General features: G+C 51.1%; 1 protein-coding gene across 1 annotated transcript in view; it reads left to right on the forward strand.

Moving 5' to 3' along the window:
* The window catches only part of STK10 (serine/threonine kinase 10), a 106,313-nt gene that overhangs the window by 39,191 nt on the left and 48,047 nt on the right, over positions 1-19,075 (forward strand). Inside the window, exons 3-4 of the mRNA XM_006195646.3 lie at positions 6,656-6,704; positions 11,294-11,443. Of these exons, the coding sequence (XP_006195708.1) occupies positions 6,656-6,704; positions 11,294-11,443 (199 nt within the window). The remainder of the gene's footprint in view (positions 1-6,655; positions 6,705-11,293; positions 11,444-19,075) is intronic.

A 19,075-nucleotide genomic window follows, 5' to 3' on the forward strand; every position in this document is an offset into this window, starting at 1 on the left:
GGAGCCTGGGCTCGCCCCTGGACCCCATCCCTCAGCCCCGGCAACCACTCATCTCCTCTCTGGATTTGCCTATTCTGGGCATTTCACACAGATGGCACCACATCATATGTGGCCTTTTGTGTGTCTGACTTTTTTCACTTTGCATAATGTTTTCAAGGTTTACTCATAGGTATTAGTGCTTTCAGTCTTTTTTTACGACTGAATAATATTCCATTGTATGGCTGTGCCATAATTTGTTTATCCATTCATCAGTTGATGGACACTTGAGTTGTTTTCACTTTTTGGCTGTTACGGATAATGCTATTGTGAACATTCCTGTGCATGTTTCTGTGTGGATTTATTGTTTTCTTTATAATAAAATACGCATAATATAAAATCAACCATTTTAATCATTTTTAGGTGTATTTCAGTAGCATTAAGCACATTCACAGTATTGTACAACCATCACCACTGTCCATCTCTGGAGAATTTTCATTTTCTACATGTACTGCAGTGTTCACAGCAGCACTATTTACAATACTCAAAACATGGAAGCAATCTAAATATCCATCGACAGATGAAATTATAAAGATGTGGTATGTATATATATAATGGAATACTACTCAGCCATAAAAAAGAATGAAATGATGCCATTTGCAGCAACATGGATGGACCTAGAGATGATCATATTAAGTGAAGTATTTCCTTCCTTTTTAAGACTGAATACTATTCCTTTGTATGTGTGTGCCACATTTTGTTTTTCTGTTCACCTCTTGATGGAAGCATACTTGATCTGTTTAGATCTTTCAGCTATTGTGAATAATGCTGCTGTGAACACTGGTATACAAACATTTGTTTGATACTCTGCTTTTAGTTGTTTTGGGTATATAGACCCAGAAGTGGAATGCCAGATCACAAAGCAATTCCACTTTTATTTATATTTTTAACTTTTAAAATTCTACTTTTAATTTTTAGAGGGACTATCATACCGTCTTCCACACTGGCTGCACCATTTTACATTCCCACCAGCAATGCACAAGGGTTCCTATTTCTGTATGTTCTTTGCCAATGCTTGTTTATTTTGTTTCTTTAATAGCCAGCCTAATGGGTATAAAGTGATATCTATTTGTGGTTTTGATTTGCATCTCCCTAATTAGTGATGCTGAACATCACTGGGGCATTTGTTAGAAATGCAGGGCCTTGGACCCTCCCTCCGAGACCTACTACTTCCGAAGCTCTGGGGCGGGGCCTGACGATCTGTGTTTATCAAGCTGTCCAGGTGATTCTGAAGCACACTCAAGTTCGAGAACCACTGGTGTAGTGTTTTTAGCTGGTACCAGCCAGATATTCCTAGGAAAATCTTATTTATCCAACGAGATGGCATTCTCGTCCTCCTCTCTCATTGCCCTAATTCAGCCTCATCACTTCTTGCCAAATGTGAGATGAGATGCTTTTGGTAACAGGTAACAGAAAACAGAAAATCTCTACTCAAACTAACCTAAGCAACAGAAGAAGTTAATTGGCTTTCATATTCTATTTTAAAAAGCCCAGAGAGAGGTCAGGTTTGAAGTGGGGGAGGGGTTGAATTGTGACGGGCTCCATCGTGCTGTGGTTCTCTCTGCCCTCCTCTCTATGTCAGCTTTGTCTTGACACTGGCTTCCCTCATGGTTGTAAAGTGGCTGCCTGCAACCTTCAGGGCTGTGTGCTTCCTTATTATCTCACACCATCAGGCAGAACTCACCAGCTTTGTTCTGATTTGACCATCCCTGAATCAGCCATCAAGGCAAGAGGCACAGAATTTCCCTGATTGGTTTAGGCACGCTCCCCACTGGGGGTGGGGTGAGTCCACCCAGCTCTTACGGCTGTTTCACAAAGGGGAAGGAGGAAATGCTGTGGGTACAGCAGGAGGCAGCCGTGATGCCCAGAGCACCAGAACTGATAAAACATCCTTTTTGTTTTGTTCCAAATCCCCTGTTCCCCTGCTTTTCCAGCCTCTAGACTTACCACATCCGGAGGGATCTCCTAGAGTAGAAACCTGTAGGGCAGTCCTTGTTAAGACCCTTTGGTGCCTCTCCCCACACACGCACAGAGCTCTCAGGTTGAAGTTCATCCTTTGAGATGTTCAAGTTCTAGTTGCAATAGACAGTTAGGGCTTTCTCTTCCTTTCCTTTTGAACCCCGTGGAGCGCTCCACCGTCTCCCCTGTCCACACTTTCCATGCTGCCTTTGCTGTACTTGCTGTGTTTTGCTAAGAATGTCCTTGTCTTCTTTCACTTGGCAAATTCGTCCTTCAAAACCCAGCCCAGATGTCTCCTCTGTTGAAGCCCCCCAGGATAGCTTCAGGCCAGGTTAACCACTGTGGCCATAGGCTTCTGGATAATGTAGTCACGATGTGCCTGCATCACTCACTTCTGCATCTGCCTCTGCCTGTGGTCTTGGGACAGGGACCTGTCTGAACAGTCTTGTCCCCAGTCCCCAGGCTTGTCATAGACCAGGAGTTCAGATAGTGTTTGTTGATTGAGTATGTCTCTTGTGGACCCCACTTTGCCTAGCCATGTGGGGAGCCTGGTAGAGCCTCAGTTGATACTTCTTGATGGATTAAATGAATCATAAGCCTCCCTTCACCAGATCCTGAGAAAACCCTGAGCCATGAGCTGCTTGCTGCCCTCTGGAGGGAGAGTATGGATGAGCCTCTGAAGGGTTCAAGGAGTCGGTCCTTGGTTCTGGGAGCTGTTAGATCTGGGGCTAAGTGAGGGCTCAGAGCCATCAACTGTGCACCCAGGAACCCTGGATCCCGGGGAGGCCCCTTTCATCACAGGATGCCGTGGGCACGGACCTGCTGGGGCTTTCGCTGTGGACAGGCACAAATACCGCATCCCCCTTCAGGTGAACAGGGGCATCTGTAGCCATGGGTTATTTTAAGCCAGGATGTTCCATTAAAAAAAAAAGTGTCTAATATAACATTTTACAACAGGTATTAGTTGACTAAAATACGGAAAATACACACAAGTCCAGACCGCTTGGAATCCTGTGGGTTTTGGTACGTGTTTCTGTTCTCTTTTCTACGCAGGCATATTTAGTAATTGCCTAAGGCACTGAGATGATTATTTTATTTTTATTAATTATTATTATTACACTTATGGAGATTATTATTTTATGAGTTAAACCTCACGCATTTCTGTAAGAGCCTTGAGAAGTTCAGAATATAAGCCCCCGGTGGCCCTACCACTGACAAACTGAAAGGTAGAGCATTGAGACTTACAGAATGGAACCCAGGGAGAACCATGTGTGAGAGGGGCGCTTTGTTTTTCTTTTGTATTGCATAAAAAGGTGCAAGACGTGAAACTTTTTAAACCAGAAAGACAAACAACCACCACCCCCAAAACACTTTCAAAAAAAAAAAATGAAGAAGAAGAGAAAACCCAAAATATGTTTTGCCACATGTGAGACCTACAGTCAGGCAATATTTCGAAAAGTTAGTTAGCAGAGCATCACTCTGACGTATGCTCCGATGAACATTGAGGGCTGTTGTTTCAAAAAAAAAAAAAGCCTCACATTTTGAAGTGTGGGTGTCAGGGCAGTCATCTCCTAAAAACACTTCACCAGGGTCCGTGTGCAAACTGTGCGATATTGGAGGTTTGACCCTGGCATAGAACTAGAAGTTAGTACATTTATTCATGGGAATAAACCCAAAGGTGAGGAAGCTCAGAGCTTCTCAGCAGCCAAGGTGAAAAAAGTAAAAAGTAAACCAAAAAATATGGGAAGCAGGAGGGGTCATGGAGCTCTCAGATTGCAGAAGAGGAAGCAGACTGGATTGCCAGAATGCCCGAGCTCTCCTGGCACTGACCTCCGGAGGGGAGGGATCGCGGGCGCCTTGTGTAAGGGCGTTGTGCAAGGGACCGTTTCACTGACAGACACAGGAACTGCCTGGGTTTGACCTCTTCTCATGCTGACTTTGATACTAGTTGTGGGTGTGTTGATGAACTGTAATTCTGGGAAGGCATTTTTTGGTCTGTTTTTCTGGGGTTTTTTGGGGGGCGGGTAGGTAATAAGGTTTGTTTGTTTATTTTTTCAATGGAGGTACTGGGGATTGAACCCAGGACCTCGTGCATGCTAAGCACGCCCTCTACCACTGAGCCGTACCTACCCACCCCCTCCAAGTAGGAAGGCATATTTTTGTAGGAAGCCTAAATAATAAATAACAGGGTCTAAGTGTGATGCTTTCTTCTGATTTCCTTTGCTAGAGATTCGACAAATGCTTATTAGTTGCTGTGGCTTTCCTGGTGGGCATGTCAGTAACTGTCTTGGTGACGCTGGAGGTAGAGATGGTTAGTACCATTTTACAGATGAGGAAACTGAGGCTTGGGGAGACTAAGTGGCTTACCCAAGGTCGCTTAGCTTATTAAGTGGCACTCAGGATAAGAACCCAAGCCTGCCAGCTTTTCTTCTTTAGCTGGACCCGTGAAGAGAGGGAACGTGGCCAAGCCTGTCCTGTGTCCGCTGTGTGTGAGACTCAGGCCTGTTGCTTTATAAACACCACCTCATCCAACCCTTACAGTAGCTCTGAGGAGGGGGCTGGGAGTCCATAGTATTGTCCCATTTTACAGAGGGGTAAGTCATTGCCAAGGCTGTTGGATAATCAGGGGTGGAGATGCTGAGCAGGGCTTCCCAGCTGGGTTGGGTGATGGGACCTCAGGGCATGCAAGAATTCGGTGGAATTGCACACAAACATTTGTTCGTATTTGCATTTTTCTGGGTGAGAGGTGATAAGATGTTGTCCATGGAGTCTCAAAAAAATAACACAAAACCAAAAAAAGCCTGAACCTCAAGGAACGAGTCACAGTTACAGCTCATACTGACTGAGCCCCACCCGGTACCCGTCGCCTGGCAGGGCCCGGGTGACTGTCCCTCCTGTGGGGTTGGGGCAGATATCTCACCGCCTTACAGTCCGCTTACTTAAGTAAGTGACGTCACAAGGTGACTAAGTTTTGCTTCTTTTCTGCCACTGCCTCTGGTGGCAGGGCTTTTCCTAGCAATTCATAGGATTTTTGGTTCTCTGTAGAGCTGAGAGTTACTAAAAGGCAGAATGATGCACTGAGCTTCAAGAGGTCAGTGCCTGTGTCCAGGTCACCCTGACCCCTGGGAACAAGCCTGGGTGGCTGGTGGCTGGTTAAGTGAACAATGAGTGAGTGAGTGAGTGAGTGGAAGGAAGAAGTACCCCATCCTCGTGCTGTGGGTTGCAGGACATTCATCCATCTCTAATGATTTAGGTTGAGGAGGGTAGTCATGGCAGTGGTAGAGAGGGGTACGGCGGGGCTGGGGTCAGGCCCAATGTTTGATGGCCAGGCAGGACCAGGGTGACCCTAGGAATGTGAGAGGCCGTGTCATTCCTCCCCAGCAGGTGCTGGTGTGCAAGCTGGCCGGCTGAAGTGACTCGCCCAGGGTCAAGTGAGCGGTGGGCTTGGGACTGGGGTCCCGCCATGCAGCGCTGCATCCTCGTACTTACATCGCCAGGAAGCCTCTGGAAGGCCGGCCACAAGCCTGGAGGCCTCATGGAAACACAGGGGCCCTTCCTCCCTCCTCCGGCTGGAGAGCTGGCTCGGGCCCAGCTGGGTCACAGCTGAGGTTTTCTTTTCTATTTCGAGCGAGCGGCCTTCTTGACTGCCCCGCAGGCGCTGTGTTTGCCTCCACTGAGCTTGGTTGCAGGGATTTTGCAACAAGCCGGGGCCAGGAGCCAGGAGCTTGGAGGAGATTCCGGGAGTGCCTTGAAGTTTGTCACTTTCCACCTTCCCCACCCACCGCTATCTCTACTTTAGGAAACCATATATATATCTTCGTATAAATGATAGGAGCCCAGAGTGGGCTGGAAAGAGTGAAGGTTGGCGTGAACCCGAGGGGGGAGCGCCTGTCAGTCTCGTCCATGCTTTTTACTCACTGGCCTTTTCCATCTGCCGCGCTGGACTGCGGGCCCCTTGCAGGCCTGGGTCTGATTGTTGTCCCAGGACGTGCTGTCAGTTGGATGCGTGTTGAATGAATGAATGAGTGACCAGGGGGTTAGGAAACCTGCTTTCCAGTCCAGGAGCCACTAAACAACCTATGTGGCTTTGGTCACTCCCATCCCCTCTCTGGGCTTCGGTTCCTCCCCCTGAGCTGATCCTGATGTTCTGAGCCAGCGAGGACTCGAGGCTCTGGCAGATGGAGAGAGGCAAGAGATCCCACGGGTGCTGGGATCCCGTGAGGACCTGGCTGGCTTGTATGTGGGCGGGAGTTGTCCTCTGAGACTCCTGGCTGTGGATCGCAGGAAGCAGGGCGGCTGGCAGGTAGGGATGAGTGAGCGAGTGGGCCAGGCTGGAAGGGCAAGGGACGATGCGGGCTCGGTTGAAAAGGCTGTTCACTGAAGTTTTGGGTTTCCATGGCAGCCTGGTTTTTCTTTTTCTGGCAAATGAAGTGCCCAAGCAACTCCTGGGTGTGAGAGCTTCCTGTGAAGATTGGGGTCAGATGGGAGTCGGGGTGGGGGAGACTGGACAGACCCCAGGGCAGGGGGAGGAGAGGCCGGGGAGCAAGGCCACTGGGTGCTGGCAGACCTGCCCGGGTCTGGGCCGGGCCCAGGGAGGGGTCTCCCTTCTCATGTGTCGTGCGCCCCTGCTCATTGTTACTTTGCCTTGTATTTTCTGCAGATCATGATCGAGTTCTGTCCAGGGGGAGCTGTGGATGCCATCATGCTGGGTGAGTCTTCCTTGGTCCAGAGCAGTGGTGCCGGGTCAGCTCCGCTTGGAACTGATGCGCTGGCTCCCCAGCGCAGTAATCCCATGACCTACTTGAGTTCCTCCCCACTGCTGTCTCTCTTTGGGAGCAGGGGTTGTGTTACCGGAGAGAATGCGGGACCAACACTTCCTGTTCAAAAAGCCATGTGACCTGAACGGTCCCTCGCTCCCTCAAGCTCTCTTGGCCATAAGACAAGGTGTGGTGCCCCCCTGGCTGGACCCCGCGGCTCTCTTAGGAGGTGAAAATGAGAAGCCTGAGGGAGGTTCTTTGCAAAGTGAGGGGTCCCTGCCCACTCTGTAAGAGCTCACTGGGGAAGCTGTCAGGTCATGATGTCCCAGGCAAGCCTGAGCAATAACCCAAAAATATTAGTAATCACCTCTATTTTGTGAACAGTGACCACGTGCCAGGGGTTGTCCTAGCTGCTTTTGTGTGTGTTACCCTCATGCATAAAGTCAGAAAGAGTGTCTCTGTTTTATTGACCAGACTGAGGCTTAGAGGTTAAGGAGCTCTCCCAGAGCCCCGCAGCAGAGCTGAGGTGTGAACCCCAGGCCTGGGGGACCCATTTCTAACCGCTGTGCGCCCCGTGTCATCCCCTGCTTTTGCCAGCCTGGTGGGCAGTGGGTGAGGAGAGGCTGAGGGTCTGGGGCGTGGAAAGTTGAGTGACGTGTCCAGGATGCTGGGGCAACTCAGGACAGGAGAGGCCCTCAATATAATGCAGCGCCATCCAGCCATGTTTTTATTATGAAGGAGGTGTTTTCCCTCTGAGTTTATGTCAGCAGTGTCTCAAATTTGGGGCAGCCCTTTTCTATCCTGAGCTATAGAAATGTTGGTCTTCCTTGCAGAGCCCCTTCCCACTCCCAGAGCTCCCAGGTGGGTAGATGATAGTGGGGAACAGGATACGGGAACTTGTGATATGACCCTTGGGTGTGCCTTCTCCCAGCAGAGATTGCCTTTGGAGATTTTCATTGTTCTGGTAGAATCTGACAAAATAAAAATGGTAGTCTTGTATGAATTGAGATGCTCTAGGACGTTACACACACTGATTTAGGAAAGAAAAAGGTGGGGGCTGTGGGAGGCGGAATTTATTTGCACAAATAACTGAAAAGTTTAAGGGCCCTGGCTTCAGGCACAGCTTGATCTAGGAGTCATAAGAACTTGATTTCCTCCTCCAACTCTTGGCCCCACTTTCCTTTGTGTTGGCCCCATTCTCATGCTGGTTTTCTGTTCTTGGTAACAAGATGGCTGTGGGAGCTCCAGCCATCACATATGAATTCCAAACAGCAGGATAGAAGAAGGGAGGGTAGGACAGTTCCACAAAAACACACCTCCCTGCCACTCTTTCAAGGGAGCATCGCAGAAGCCCCTCATGACACCTTTGTTTTCATCTCGCTGACTAGAACATAGTCAGAGCTGGAAGGGAGGCTGGGAAATGTGGTTCTCTAACTGGTTGGCCATATTGTATATTCAGATATTTAAAAAGAAGGGGAGGTTGGGAACCAGATAGCAGCTTCTGCCTCTGCAGATTTGCCACTTAGCTGAGTGACGCCTGTGGGAGGATATCAGAGAGGAACGAGGCATTGATGAGCCCCAGGTCCTTGACCTCAGTCACAGCTGGGGAGTTGGGCTGTGACCCCCGGTTATGGATGGCTCAGCAAGCAGACGAACTCTCTCAGTTCTCCTGGTGGAACTGACGGCCCCAGCCCCAAGTGGTTTTCTCCCTACTGGTGGCAGCAGTTAAAGGGAAAGTGCCATCGACATTCTAGAAATCTAGGCGGGACAAGAGACGCTGGGATGGGGAGAGCTGACAAGGGGGGAGCCAGGTCCTGGCTGCAGCTTTGTGGTCAGGGCTTGACTCTCCAGCAGACGCCTGCCCTGCTTAGCGCTTCTCTGCCATCGCCCTGTAGAGCTGTGTAGAGTGATGAACCCAGGCGTGGGGTCCACGGTTCCTGAGGTCCATCCCAGGTTCCTTGGCTTGGTAGCTGTGGGGTGCTGGGCTGGCCCCTTTATGACACGAGGAGAATGTGCACGTGGCCTGTCAGCGCGTGGCCGTTCTGGTTTGTGAACACCCAGTGTTCGTTCTGATCCCGTTGGCCGTGCCTCGCCGGCTGTTAAGCATTTTGGCTCTCAGCCCTCCTGCGAGCAGAAGGGTGCTGGGCAGGTTTGGATGTGGTTTCAAAAGGGCCTTACACTCATCTGCAATGTTGCAGCTTTTTTTGTTAAGAAGGAAATATTTGTGAATTGCTGTGGAATCAAATTCATCTTAAAAATTTACCAGACTCTATGAATCCAATTTTATGACTTTCTAGAAAAAGACAAAACTATAGAGACAGGAATCAAATTAGTGGTTGCTTAGGGGCTGGAGTGGGGGTGTAAGGGGCACAGGAGGATTTGGGGGAGTGATGGAAGTCAGTATTCTATGTCTTAAGTTGTGGTGCTGTTTGTGTGACTATAAACGTCGGCCAAAATCTATAGAACTGCCCCAAAAAGGTGAGTTTTACTGTTTGTAAATTATGTCTCAATAAACTGGCCTTAAAAGAATGTGTCATATCTACTACTGGATTATTGTGACGATGAAACGAAATAATGCACCCAAATCCTCAGCCCCGTGCCTGGCGCATTGCAAAGGCTCAAAAAATGGTGGTTAGACCATCATCATCGTCATCACTTTGATGACTCCTGTTTCATTTATGTGAGCAAATCAGACGTGAGCAAGACACGTTTTTGACATCTAAAGATATCGCTGCAGATAATCCAGCATCATCTCAGGACCAGTGTAACAGGAATCACCTTTTCCTGACTATTCTCCATGCTGAAAAGTTAACGTGCTTTTTCGCTGGAGCCCTGCCTACCTCTCTCCTCATCCGCCCATTTTACAGACCAGGAAATGAAGGTGCAGGGAGATAGAGCAACCTGCCCCAAACCACACAGCCAGTAGGAGGCAGTGCTTGGATTTGGGCACAGTTGGTGCAGGCGCCGTCTGTGTGGCCCTGAAGTCCCAACAGGCTCTGAACCTGGCGCCCGGTTGAGGGGGCAAGGGGGTTAAGGATGAGGCCGCAGGGGTGCAGGGGCAGTTGTGGACCCCAGAGAGAGGGACCCCTGGTCCAGGAGCCCTGTTCTGGGGCTGGGCTTCCCAGGACAGTGCAGTTGGCATCTCTGCCTTGGCAGATGTGTTGGTTTTTGCTAAGCCTGAGGGATCTGACCTGGTGGGTTCCTCTGGGTGCTGCAGGGCAAGTTGGAGAGGGTGCTGCTCTAGCCAGAGGGAGACCTCAGTGCAGTGCCCACCAGCCTGGAAGCCTGCAGGGCTCACTTCAGCGCGGGGATCCTGGGCCACAGCAAGAACTAAGTAATCACAATGCTGTGTGGGGCAGTGAGCATGGGATGTCGTCCTTGAATCTTCTCATGCCCTTCCCCCACTGCACCCACTCTTTTCCACCTTCTGTCGTTCCCACCTCCCTGACCAGAGCTGGGAATCATTCCTCTCTGAAGCCTGGGTCACCTTCTAGCCCTCCCGGACCACTGGACAGCCCCCAGCCAAGCTCCCTGCCTGCTCTTGTCCCCCTGCAAGCCCTTTACTCACTGCACCAGGAGGAAGTTTTTAGATGCAAAACTCACGTTGTATCTCCACCCTGCTCAGAGCCTCTCCGGGACTCGCTTTCCCCTCCAGCCAACTGGGGTCCTTCGCACATGCTGTTCCCCCAACAGCAAATGCTGTTCCAGAACATGGAATACTCTTCTTTGTGCCCCCCACCTGCTCTGAGAAGACAGCCCTGCCATCTCTCAGTGGACACTGGGTTGTATAGAGTGTGTGTGTGTATGTTTGTGTGTGTCTGTGTCTGACGAGCATGCAGAGGCTTTTGGTGATGGCCCCTTACCTTCCACATCTCCGGCACCACCGCGACCAGTCAGATGACATCTCTTCAACACTAGCTCATATCCGCCTCCAGGTCTTTGCTTCTGCTTGTTCCTTGACCTGGAATGCCCTGGCCCCACCCTTTCTCCTCTCAAACAACTCTTCTTCCTTCAAGGCACAGCTCAAATGCCCTTTCCTCTGGGGAGCTTCCCGACTCCCAGTGCAGAAGGGGTTGTTGCCCGTCCTGCCCTCCCACACCCCTGAAGCCCTCTGTCCCAAGCGTTGCTCACCGTTTCCATGCCCCGCCCTGCACATCCCCGCTCCCGGCACAGAGCCTGATCCTCGGTGCCTGCTCACAGAATGGACCTCTGCCCTCAGGAGGGTTGTATTTGTGAACCTGAGCTCTGAAGCCAGCCTGGCTGGTTTGAATCTCAGATCTGTGACTTCCTACTGTGTGGCCTCAAGCAAGTGGCTTGACCCCTCTGAGCCTTGGTTTCCTCACCTGTGAAATCGGGTAATAACTGCCTGCTCCGTAGGGTTACTGTGAGCACGAAGCAGGTAACCCATGAAGTGCTTGGGAGTGAACGCGGCACAGTAAGTGCTCAGCCACGTCGGCGCTTGTGCATTTCTGTGGGCCTGATGGTGACTCACCTGCAGCGACTCCTCGCTGAGTTGACAAGTTCTCCTCTCTTGTTTGCAGAGCTGGACAGAGGCCTCACCGAGCCGCAGATTCAGGTGGTTTGCCGCCAGATGCTGGAAGCCCTCACCTTCCTGCACGGCAAGAGGATCATCCACCGGGACCTGAAAGCCGGCAACGTGCTGATGACCTTGGAGGGGGACATCAGGCTGGGTGAGTGGCGCCGCGGGTGAGGCGGGAAGGCAGAGTCCTGTGTGAATCTGGGATGTTGAGCCTCCCCAGTCTGCCCCAGGCCGCAGGGCCACGGTTCCCAGTGTGGCTCTGCCTAACTCAGAGGTCTCAGCTGAGGGTGATTTTGTCCCCTGGGGACTTCTTTGGTTGTCGCCTTTGGGGTGGGGAGGGGTCACTGGCACCTGGTGGGTCCAGGCGAGGGACGCTCAGCATCCTGCGGTGCACGGGACCGCCCCCGGCTACCAAGAGTGACCCCGCCCACAGGCCAGCAGCCCCCAGGGGAGATGCTGCTCCAACCCCTTTTGCTCTTGCTTCCAGTAGACAGAATTTGAGGGAGAGTGATGGACAGAGGGACGAGGCTGATCCATTCCCAGATGGAAGATTGTACATCAGGGGCACATGTTAAGACATTATTATTATTTTTTTTCAATGGAGGTACTGGGGATTGAACCCAGGACCTCATGCATGCTAAGCACGCACTCTACCACTGAGTTATACCCTCCCTGAAACCTGATTATTTTTTTTAACGTCTCCTCTCTTTTGGGATTTTTTTAAAAAATTGTTTTAAAATATACATAACGTAAAATTTAGCATCTGTACTGTTTGTAAGTGCACATGCAGTTCACTGCACATCCACGTTGTGCAGCTGTGAGCACCGCCCATCTGCAGAACTGCCTCGTCTTCCCAGACTGAAATGCTGTACCCATTCGGCACCACCTCCCCATCCTCCCTGCCTCCTCTCTGAGTTTGACTGCCCTCTGTCCCTCAGAGAAGTGCCGTCATTTGTGTTCTGTGACTGGCTTATGTCACTTGGCATAATGTCCTCAAGGCTCGTCCATGTTGTCACGTGTGTCAGAATTTCTTTGTATGTTTATAAGCTTTTTTAACCAAAATAATGCATACAGTTGTCCTCTGCTCCTGCCCCCTCCTTTCCCTGCTCATCCCAGAGACAGTCACTTTGAACTCTTCTCATATTTACTCCTGCGTTGTTATATAAATGCCTACAATGTTTTTTTAAGTAATGTTTTCTTATTGTTTGATTAAAAAAATACATGATTATTATTCGAAGTTTACATAGTATAGGAGAGTTTAAAGGAAAGGCCAGGAAGTGGTCCAGTCTCATCATCCAGACCTTGGCCCTGGCTGTCATCCAGGTCCCTCTGCCTGCGTCTCCATTAGTGGAAGGATGTGCGGACAGTGGATTTAGGGAGTGATGGTAACATAGAGCGATGGTGCTCTCCTGTTTATCGTCCATTTTCTATTAACATCCTCCTCTGATAATTAACAGTTCCTTCATCTGCACCCCCTCCTCTTCCTCGGCCCCATCCTTCCACGGGTGTTACCTGCGTCTCTTTAAGGGACTTTTTACTTATGTCCGCAGGAACCTGCACTGCTGTTGAGCCCCTGTGACTGAGAACTGCAGGGATAGTCGTGAGGGTTGGAACAGATATGGTGCAGTGCAGCCAGTGGGAGCCTCTGCAGCAGGGTGGTGGCTCCTGCCTCCCCTCTTTGAACCCTGAAGCTCAGAGGGCGAGGACCTGCCCCAGGTCACAGATCTGGCCAGGACAGAGCCAGGGCTGACCCCAGGCTGCGGACTCACTTCCAGGGCTCTCCCACATTCTGCACTCACCTCCATGAGTGCTTTGAGCCAATGGGTAAGGGTGGGGGCTGGACCTTACAAGGTAAATTCGAGACCAGTGGGCTCTCAGATTTAGTGCATCTCAGTGCCCTGGAGGGCTCATAACACTCAGGGTGCTGGGTACGGTCCCCAGGGTTTCTGTTTGTGGTGGGACCCAAGAACTTGCATTTCTAACAAGCTCCCAACTGAAGCTACTGGTCCGGGGACCACACTTTGAGAACCACTGCTGTAGACCCTCACCAACCAAGGTCTGGTCAGTGACAGCATGAGCATTACCTGGGAGCTTGTTAGAAGTGCTTCATTGTCCAGAGGGCAGGGTTGGTTCTGTCCTGAAACGAGCAGCATGAAGGGGTTCCTCGCATCCGGCACGAGCAAGGCCACGCTCTGTGCTGTTTCTGAAGACCTGAGTCCCTGATACGTGCAGAGTCTGTGACCCCGGGGATCAGCCCACATCCCCTGTGGCTGTTCTTAGCTGGAGAGGTTAAGCATGTGCACTCTGGAGCCCGAGAGACCCAAGTTCAAATCCCAAGTCTGCCCCCAGCTCTGTGACCTTGGACACATCACCTAACTTTGCTGCCTTTTGATGTTCTCATCTGTATCATGGGGGGTGATCCTTCAACTTTGCTCAGAGGGTTGCGATACTGGTTACAAGAAGATATTCAGAGAGAGTAGGCTTGCTGGAAAGGCCAGCTATTCATTAAGTGTCTGGTGTGTGCCAGGTCCTGTCCTGTGCTGGGCTCTGGGGACAGCAGGAGCACAGAGACCCCAGTCCTCCTCCTGCAGGGCTCTCTGGCCTGTGGGGAGACGCGTGGAGAGGGAGCCGGTGCTGGGGTAGGGGGAATATACAGGGAGTGGTGGTCTGTTCCCCTGGGGCTGAGATTTGGGGGTTTAGAAGAGGCTTTGGTGAGAGGGTAGTTTGAGCCGAGCTGTGAAAGGTGGATGCGTATCTGCCAGGTAATCCAGGCTGGGCAGGGTGTTTGAGAAGAGGGAGCCTTGTGGGCAAAGGCACAGTGAGAAACAGCAGGGTATTTTGGGGGCAGTGATAATAAAAATAACCACACATGTGTGTTGGGTTTATGAAGCACCTTCTAGGTGCCAGCTATTAGATGACACACTTTCTAGACATCATCTCATTTAATCAGTGCTCCTGAGGACACCTGGGGAGGGGAGGGGCCTTGCCCATCACAGGTGGGAACGCTGAGGCCCTCAATGGAATGGGACGCCCGAGGTCAGACCACATGGCTGGAGGAGCTGCAGGGTTTGGACTTGAGTCTCCCTGACTCCAGCTGCCAGTGGTCTAGCTCAGTCAACTGCAGAGGGAGGGTGGCCAGGGAGGGGCCAGGTCAGGGAGAATCTGGGGACAGAAGAGAGTCTTGTGTGCTCTGGGGAATTCAAGGCAAACCTTCAGCTCAGCCTTCAAGAACTTATCAGAGGGAGGAGGGAGGACACAGGCAGCCTGGGGCAGGGCCAGCCTGAGGGGCTTGTCAGTGCAGGGAAGCCCTGGGTAGGGACAGGACTGGAGGGAGCGCCCCAGAAGCCTCGGATTGAGACGTGTCCGGGGGGATTCTCATTTCCCGTGCTGTCCCCCCTCACACCTCTGGTCTGGACGGTGCTGATGTGCTCAGCTGTCTCCAGAATCCCACTTAGAACCCAGTAGAGGTGGGACGGAAGCAGGGGGCGTCAGCTTTCCAGGTGACTTGGCATATGCATGGGAGAAAACCTGGAAGCCAACTAAGGAGGAAGCAAAGTTCAGGGAGGGTTGAGCGTGAGTATTTACACAGTTACCGCTGGGCCCTGGGAGATGTGGTGTGGACACCTGCTGAGGCCTGATGTTCTGTTTTGGAAAAATCCTCCTTTCCCCTGGGGCCTGGAATCTGCAGCCTGGCGAAGCAGTGGAGGAGACCTGGGAGATGGGGTGGTAGTCTATCTGCCTCTTCTTAGGTCCCTGGGACTGCCTGGGGGCCCCTGGAGTCACCCCCATCCCCATGCATGGCCTTATGCAGCTCAGGGCTGTATAAGAGAATTGCTTAGCAGATCTTTCTCCCAAGCAAGGGTGTCACCTCACTGGAGACACTGTTTGTGCAGCAACGAATGAGAAGCAGCAGGGTGAGCTGGGCAAAGCGCGGGCTCTAGACATAGACAAGCCTGGTTTGGATCCTGGCTCTGCCGCTTCCGAGCTGGACAGACACATTTAACCACTCTGGCCTCAGACCTTTCATGCACAGCAGGTGTAACAAACAGACCTTGCTTGCAGGGTTGTTGTGACCAGTGGGCTGAAATGGGCACAGTACTGCCACAGGGAGGCTCAGGGTCTGTCCCTTTCTGCTACTAGGCATTTTGCTTCTTCCTTGATAAATGTTTATTTACTTCTGTCTAGGATTTCAAACTTCCTCTGAGGTTCATTTGATAGTTGCCAAGCAAAAACACAAGTTCCAGCTCTGGGTGGGTGTGAAGCTACCCTCCATGGCCGGTGGGAATCCATGCATGCAGAGAGAAGGGAAGAGTGTCTGCCACCTGAGATAGCTGGGATATAAAGTGGAGTGAGGACTCTGAGGTCCAGAGATCTGTGTTCTTGTCCTGGATCTGCCCTTGGCCGTGGGTGAGTCACCTAACCCTGAGCCTCAGTTTCTTCAAGCAGAGTGGGGCCAGTGGTTCTTACCTCGTGCAACTGATATGACCATTTAACGAGACAGTATATGCAAAGCATCTATATGCCTGGCGCATCAGAGAGGCCCAGCAAAGGCTGACTTTCCCAGGCTGAGGAATATCTCAGAGCAGCTGTCTTGAGGAGTGTCCTCCATTCTCCAAAGAACCTGTGTTTGTCTCCCCAGAGGTGCTTCTCCAAAGATGGGAAGTGAATTTCACAACTTTTGGGGCCTTTCAAGTTCCAAGCAGAGGTCTGAACTGGCTTAAAAATCAAAGTGCCTAGGACAGAGTCTGGCACACAGTAGGTGCTCAGTAAATAGTAGCTTCCAGGATTGCCATTAATTTATCAGTTTATGATTACTGCAGGAGCCGTAATTCCCAAAGGCCCAATGTACAGGAGGCCTGGCAGGTGGGCCTGGCAGGAACCAGTCACCCGCCTCTCACCCCTACCTGGACTCCAACCCAGAATGCCTATTAGCTGCTGGGGTGGTCCTGGTTCTTTCATTGTGGCTGCCAGGCACTGAGCCACTGTTTGATATGTAATTCATTGAATCCTCAAAGACCACTGATAACATTTTATAGAGGAAGGATTTGGCCCCTAGAGAGGTTAATTAACTTACCCAAAGTCACACAGCTAGTAAGAGGAACAACTGGGGTTTAGACCAGTGCATCTGGCTTCTGAGCCCACATGCTTAACCACTAACCTCCTTAAAATCTTTTGGTGGCAAATGATAAAAACGGGTCTCGTGTGACTTAAGGCAGACAGGAGAATGTGTGTATATGGTAACGGAATTGTGCTGGGGAGGATATGCAGCTGGACGTGGAGGTTAGTTGGAAGTGGAGGTTAGTTGGAGCCTGGAACACAGTGCTGCCGGGACTGTCTCTATCTCTGCCCTTCTGTGCATGTTGGTTAGGCTCTCAGTCCAACCCCTCTCACACAGCTTCCGGCTGGGTTTAGTTTTACTTTCCCCAGCATCACCTCCTGCAGGATGAACTGATCCTCAACATTTCAGGTCTCAGAGTCAGTAATTGCAGTGACTGGCTCTGATTGGCCCAGGTTGGCTTGGGTGCAGATCCATGGACCAGTCAAGGAGGCCGAGTCAGGAGGGCTCCTCTGATTGGCCCAGCTTTTAGTCAGTCTCTGAGAATGGGGGCGGGGTCATACAGCAATCCCCTCCTCCGCTCCAGGGAACAGTGCGATTGAGGTGGGTGAGATGCTTTTCCAGAAGGAGAAGAGATTGGGACTTGCCAGAAAAACAGATTGCTGCCCATCATAGGCCGGCACAGCCTGTTAAGAGAGAGTGAGTGAGCCACAAGTGGATGGGAAGCGAGAACAAAGGACTGAATTTGCAGCTGAGGTTGAGAAGAGAAAATACCAGAAAAATACAGGGTTTGGGGCCAAAGAGAGAATTCAAGGCTGTAGGGGTGGGGGGCCGGAGGCCGAGGGGAATGAATGGGGAAACGGGCTTCGTTAGTGGTCGCTTGTATCTAGTTGCCTAAAAAACAAAACAGCAACAGTCCGTCTCACAGTTGCATGATCTGATCCCCAGTTAACAGATGCGGAAACTGAGGCTCTGAAACGTGAAGCCGTTTCTCTCAGATCATGGTAGAATATTCTCACTTCCCCGCCTGGTACTGTTCCTGGGACACTCCTGGGAAGGCAGATGCCCTGATAATTAAGAGAAGTCACTTGGATAACTGGTAAGAAAGATGTCTGACAGCAGTTCTGGTTCTTGAGGCCTCTGGTGTTATCCTCTAAGAGGCGCAGTGATGGGCAGGCTTGTTTGTGGTTCTGTGAGTCTCCTTCTGTAATCACACCTTTCAGAGGACTTCTCAGAAGTCGAGTGGTTGGGGCTGTTGCGGGTTTCGTTGCTCCGACCCTCAACCCTCAACCCTCACGCTGGATGCGCCACTTTACCTCCGTGCCACCCCACCCCCCACCCCCCACCCCCCTGCAGCGGAATGTGAAGTTCTTTCACCACATCCTGGCCCCTGCTGGGTTTTACTTAAAAGGAAAAAAACAAAAACAACCCCCTCCAAACTTTGCCATCTGAATTTCAGCTTTTTGAATCATTCATATGATACATGTTCTCTATGAAAAACATTAAAAAAAAAAAAGTGCATACAGTAAAAAGTGTAAGGATATCGCAATGCACTGCTCCCCACAAAACCCACTTCCAGGGAGGTGGTCACGATTAAGTTGCATGTGCGTCCTTCCAGACCCTTTTCCGTGTCTGTGGACATCTGTGCACACGCAGTGGGCATGTGTCACGCTTTTATGATGCAGCTGGAGTTCACACTGTTTATCCCATTCTGTGCCTCACTTTGTCGGCAACGTGGTGGGGACAGCGGGGTATGCACAGACTTCCAAGTCGATACATACAAAGGCAAACTCATCCTTTTTAGGGGCTGCATATTATTTCAAGGTCGAGGGTGAGTCAAAATTGAGCAAATCCATCAACCCGGCTCCAGCAGCAACTTAGTTTATTTCTAATTTTTCACTGTTTTGAATAATGCTTTCAGAAGCTTCCGTGTGAATTAGAAATCTAGTTTTGGGGATGTATTTCCAGAACAAGAATTGCTGTCAAACATATTTCTTAAAACACAGTTTTGTCCTTTTTTCCTGTCTGTTCATTGGTTCTGGTGTTCATTGGATAACCCTGCTGAGTGCTTCCTGTGCTGGATGTGGTGCTGGGATGCAGCTGTGGACAAAGCAGAAATGGACTCTTTCCCGATGGAGGTGATAGTGTATGGAGTCCCCACCTGCCGGCTGCTTTGTCTCTGATTCTTGTTTTAAAACAGAATGTTTTCACCAGCAGAGACCGTCTGGTGAAAAGCCCCTTTGAATTGCCCGAGGGCAGCCATCTACCTATCGGGGGACACCGCTTATAAACTCTATTCAGGGGGCAAACGGCTGGGGCCACCCCTGCCCAGGGACAGCCTGAGGTTCCTGGGATGCAGGGAGGGGGGCCCCACCCTCCTGGCTGGGTCCCTGAGGGGGAAGTAGCAGCCACCCCAAAAGCTGGCTGGCATTTGCTTCAGGGAGGGCTCTGGGACCAACTGTGTGTGTCATTTTGAAAGTTGGTGGTTTCTTGGTTTCGGCTTTTCCCCTCCCTTCTCCGGAAGGGTCCAGTGGGTGCGGTGGCGGGGGGAGCGGCGAGCTCCAGCCTTCCTCTAGCAAGCGCCCCAGAGGCAGTCCGTCTGCAAAACTTTCCTGGAAGGGCGTGCCAGCCATTGTTGGTGCTTCCAGGGGAGCCAGGCCCACGTGGGGCCCAGGCAGACCCTGTGGGAAGGAGGTGAGACTGGCCTCCCATTCTTACCCAGGAGCT

The sequence above is a fragment of the Camelus ferus genome, chromosome 22 (genome assembly GCF_009834535.1).
Source record: "Camelus ferus isolate YT-003-E chromosome 22, BCGSAC_Cfer_1.0, whole genome shotgun sequence".
Lineage (NCBI taxonomy): Eukaryota > Metazoa > Chordata > Mammalia > Artiodactyla > Camelidae > Camelus > Camelus ferus.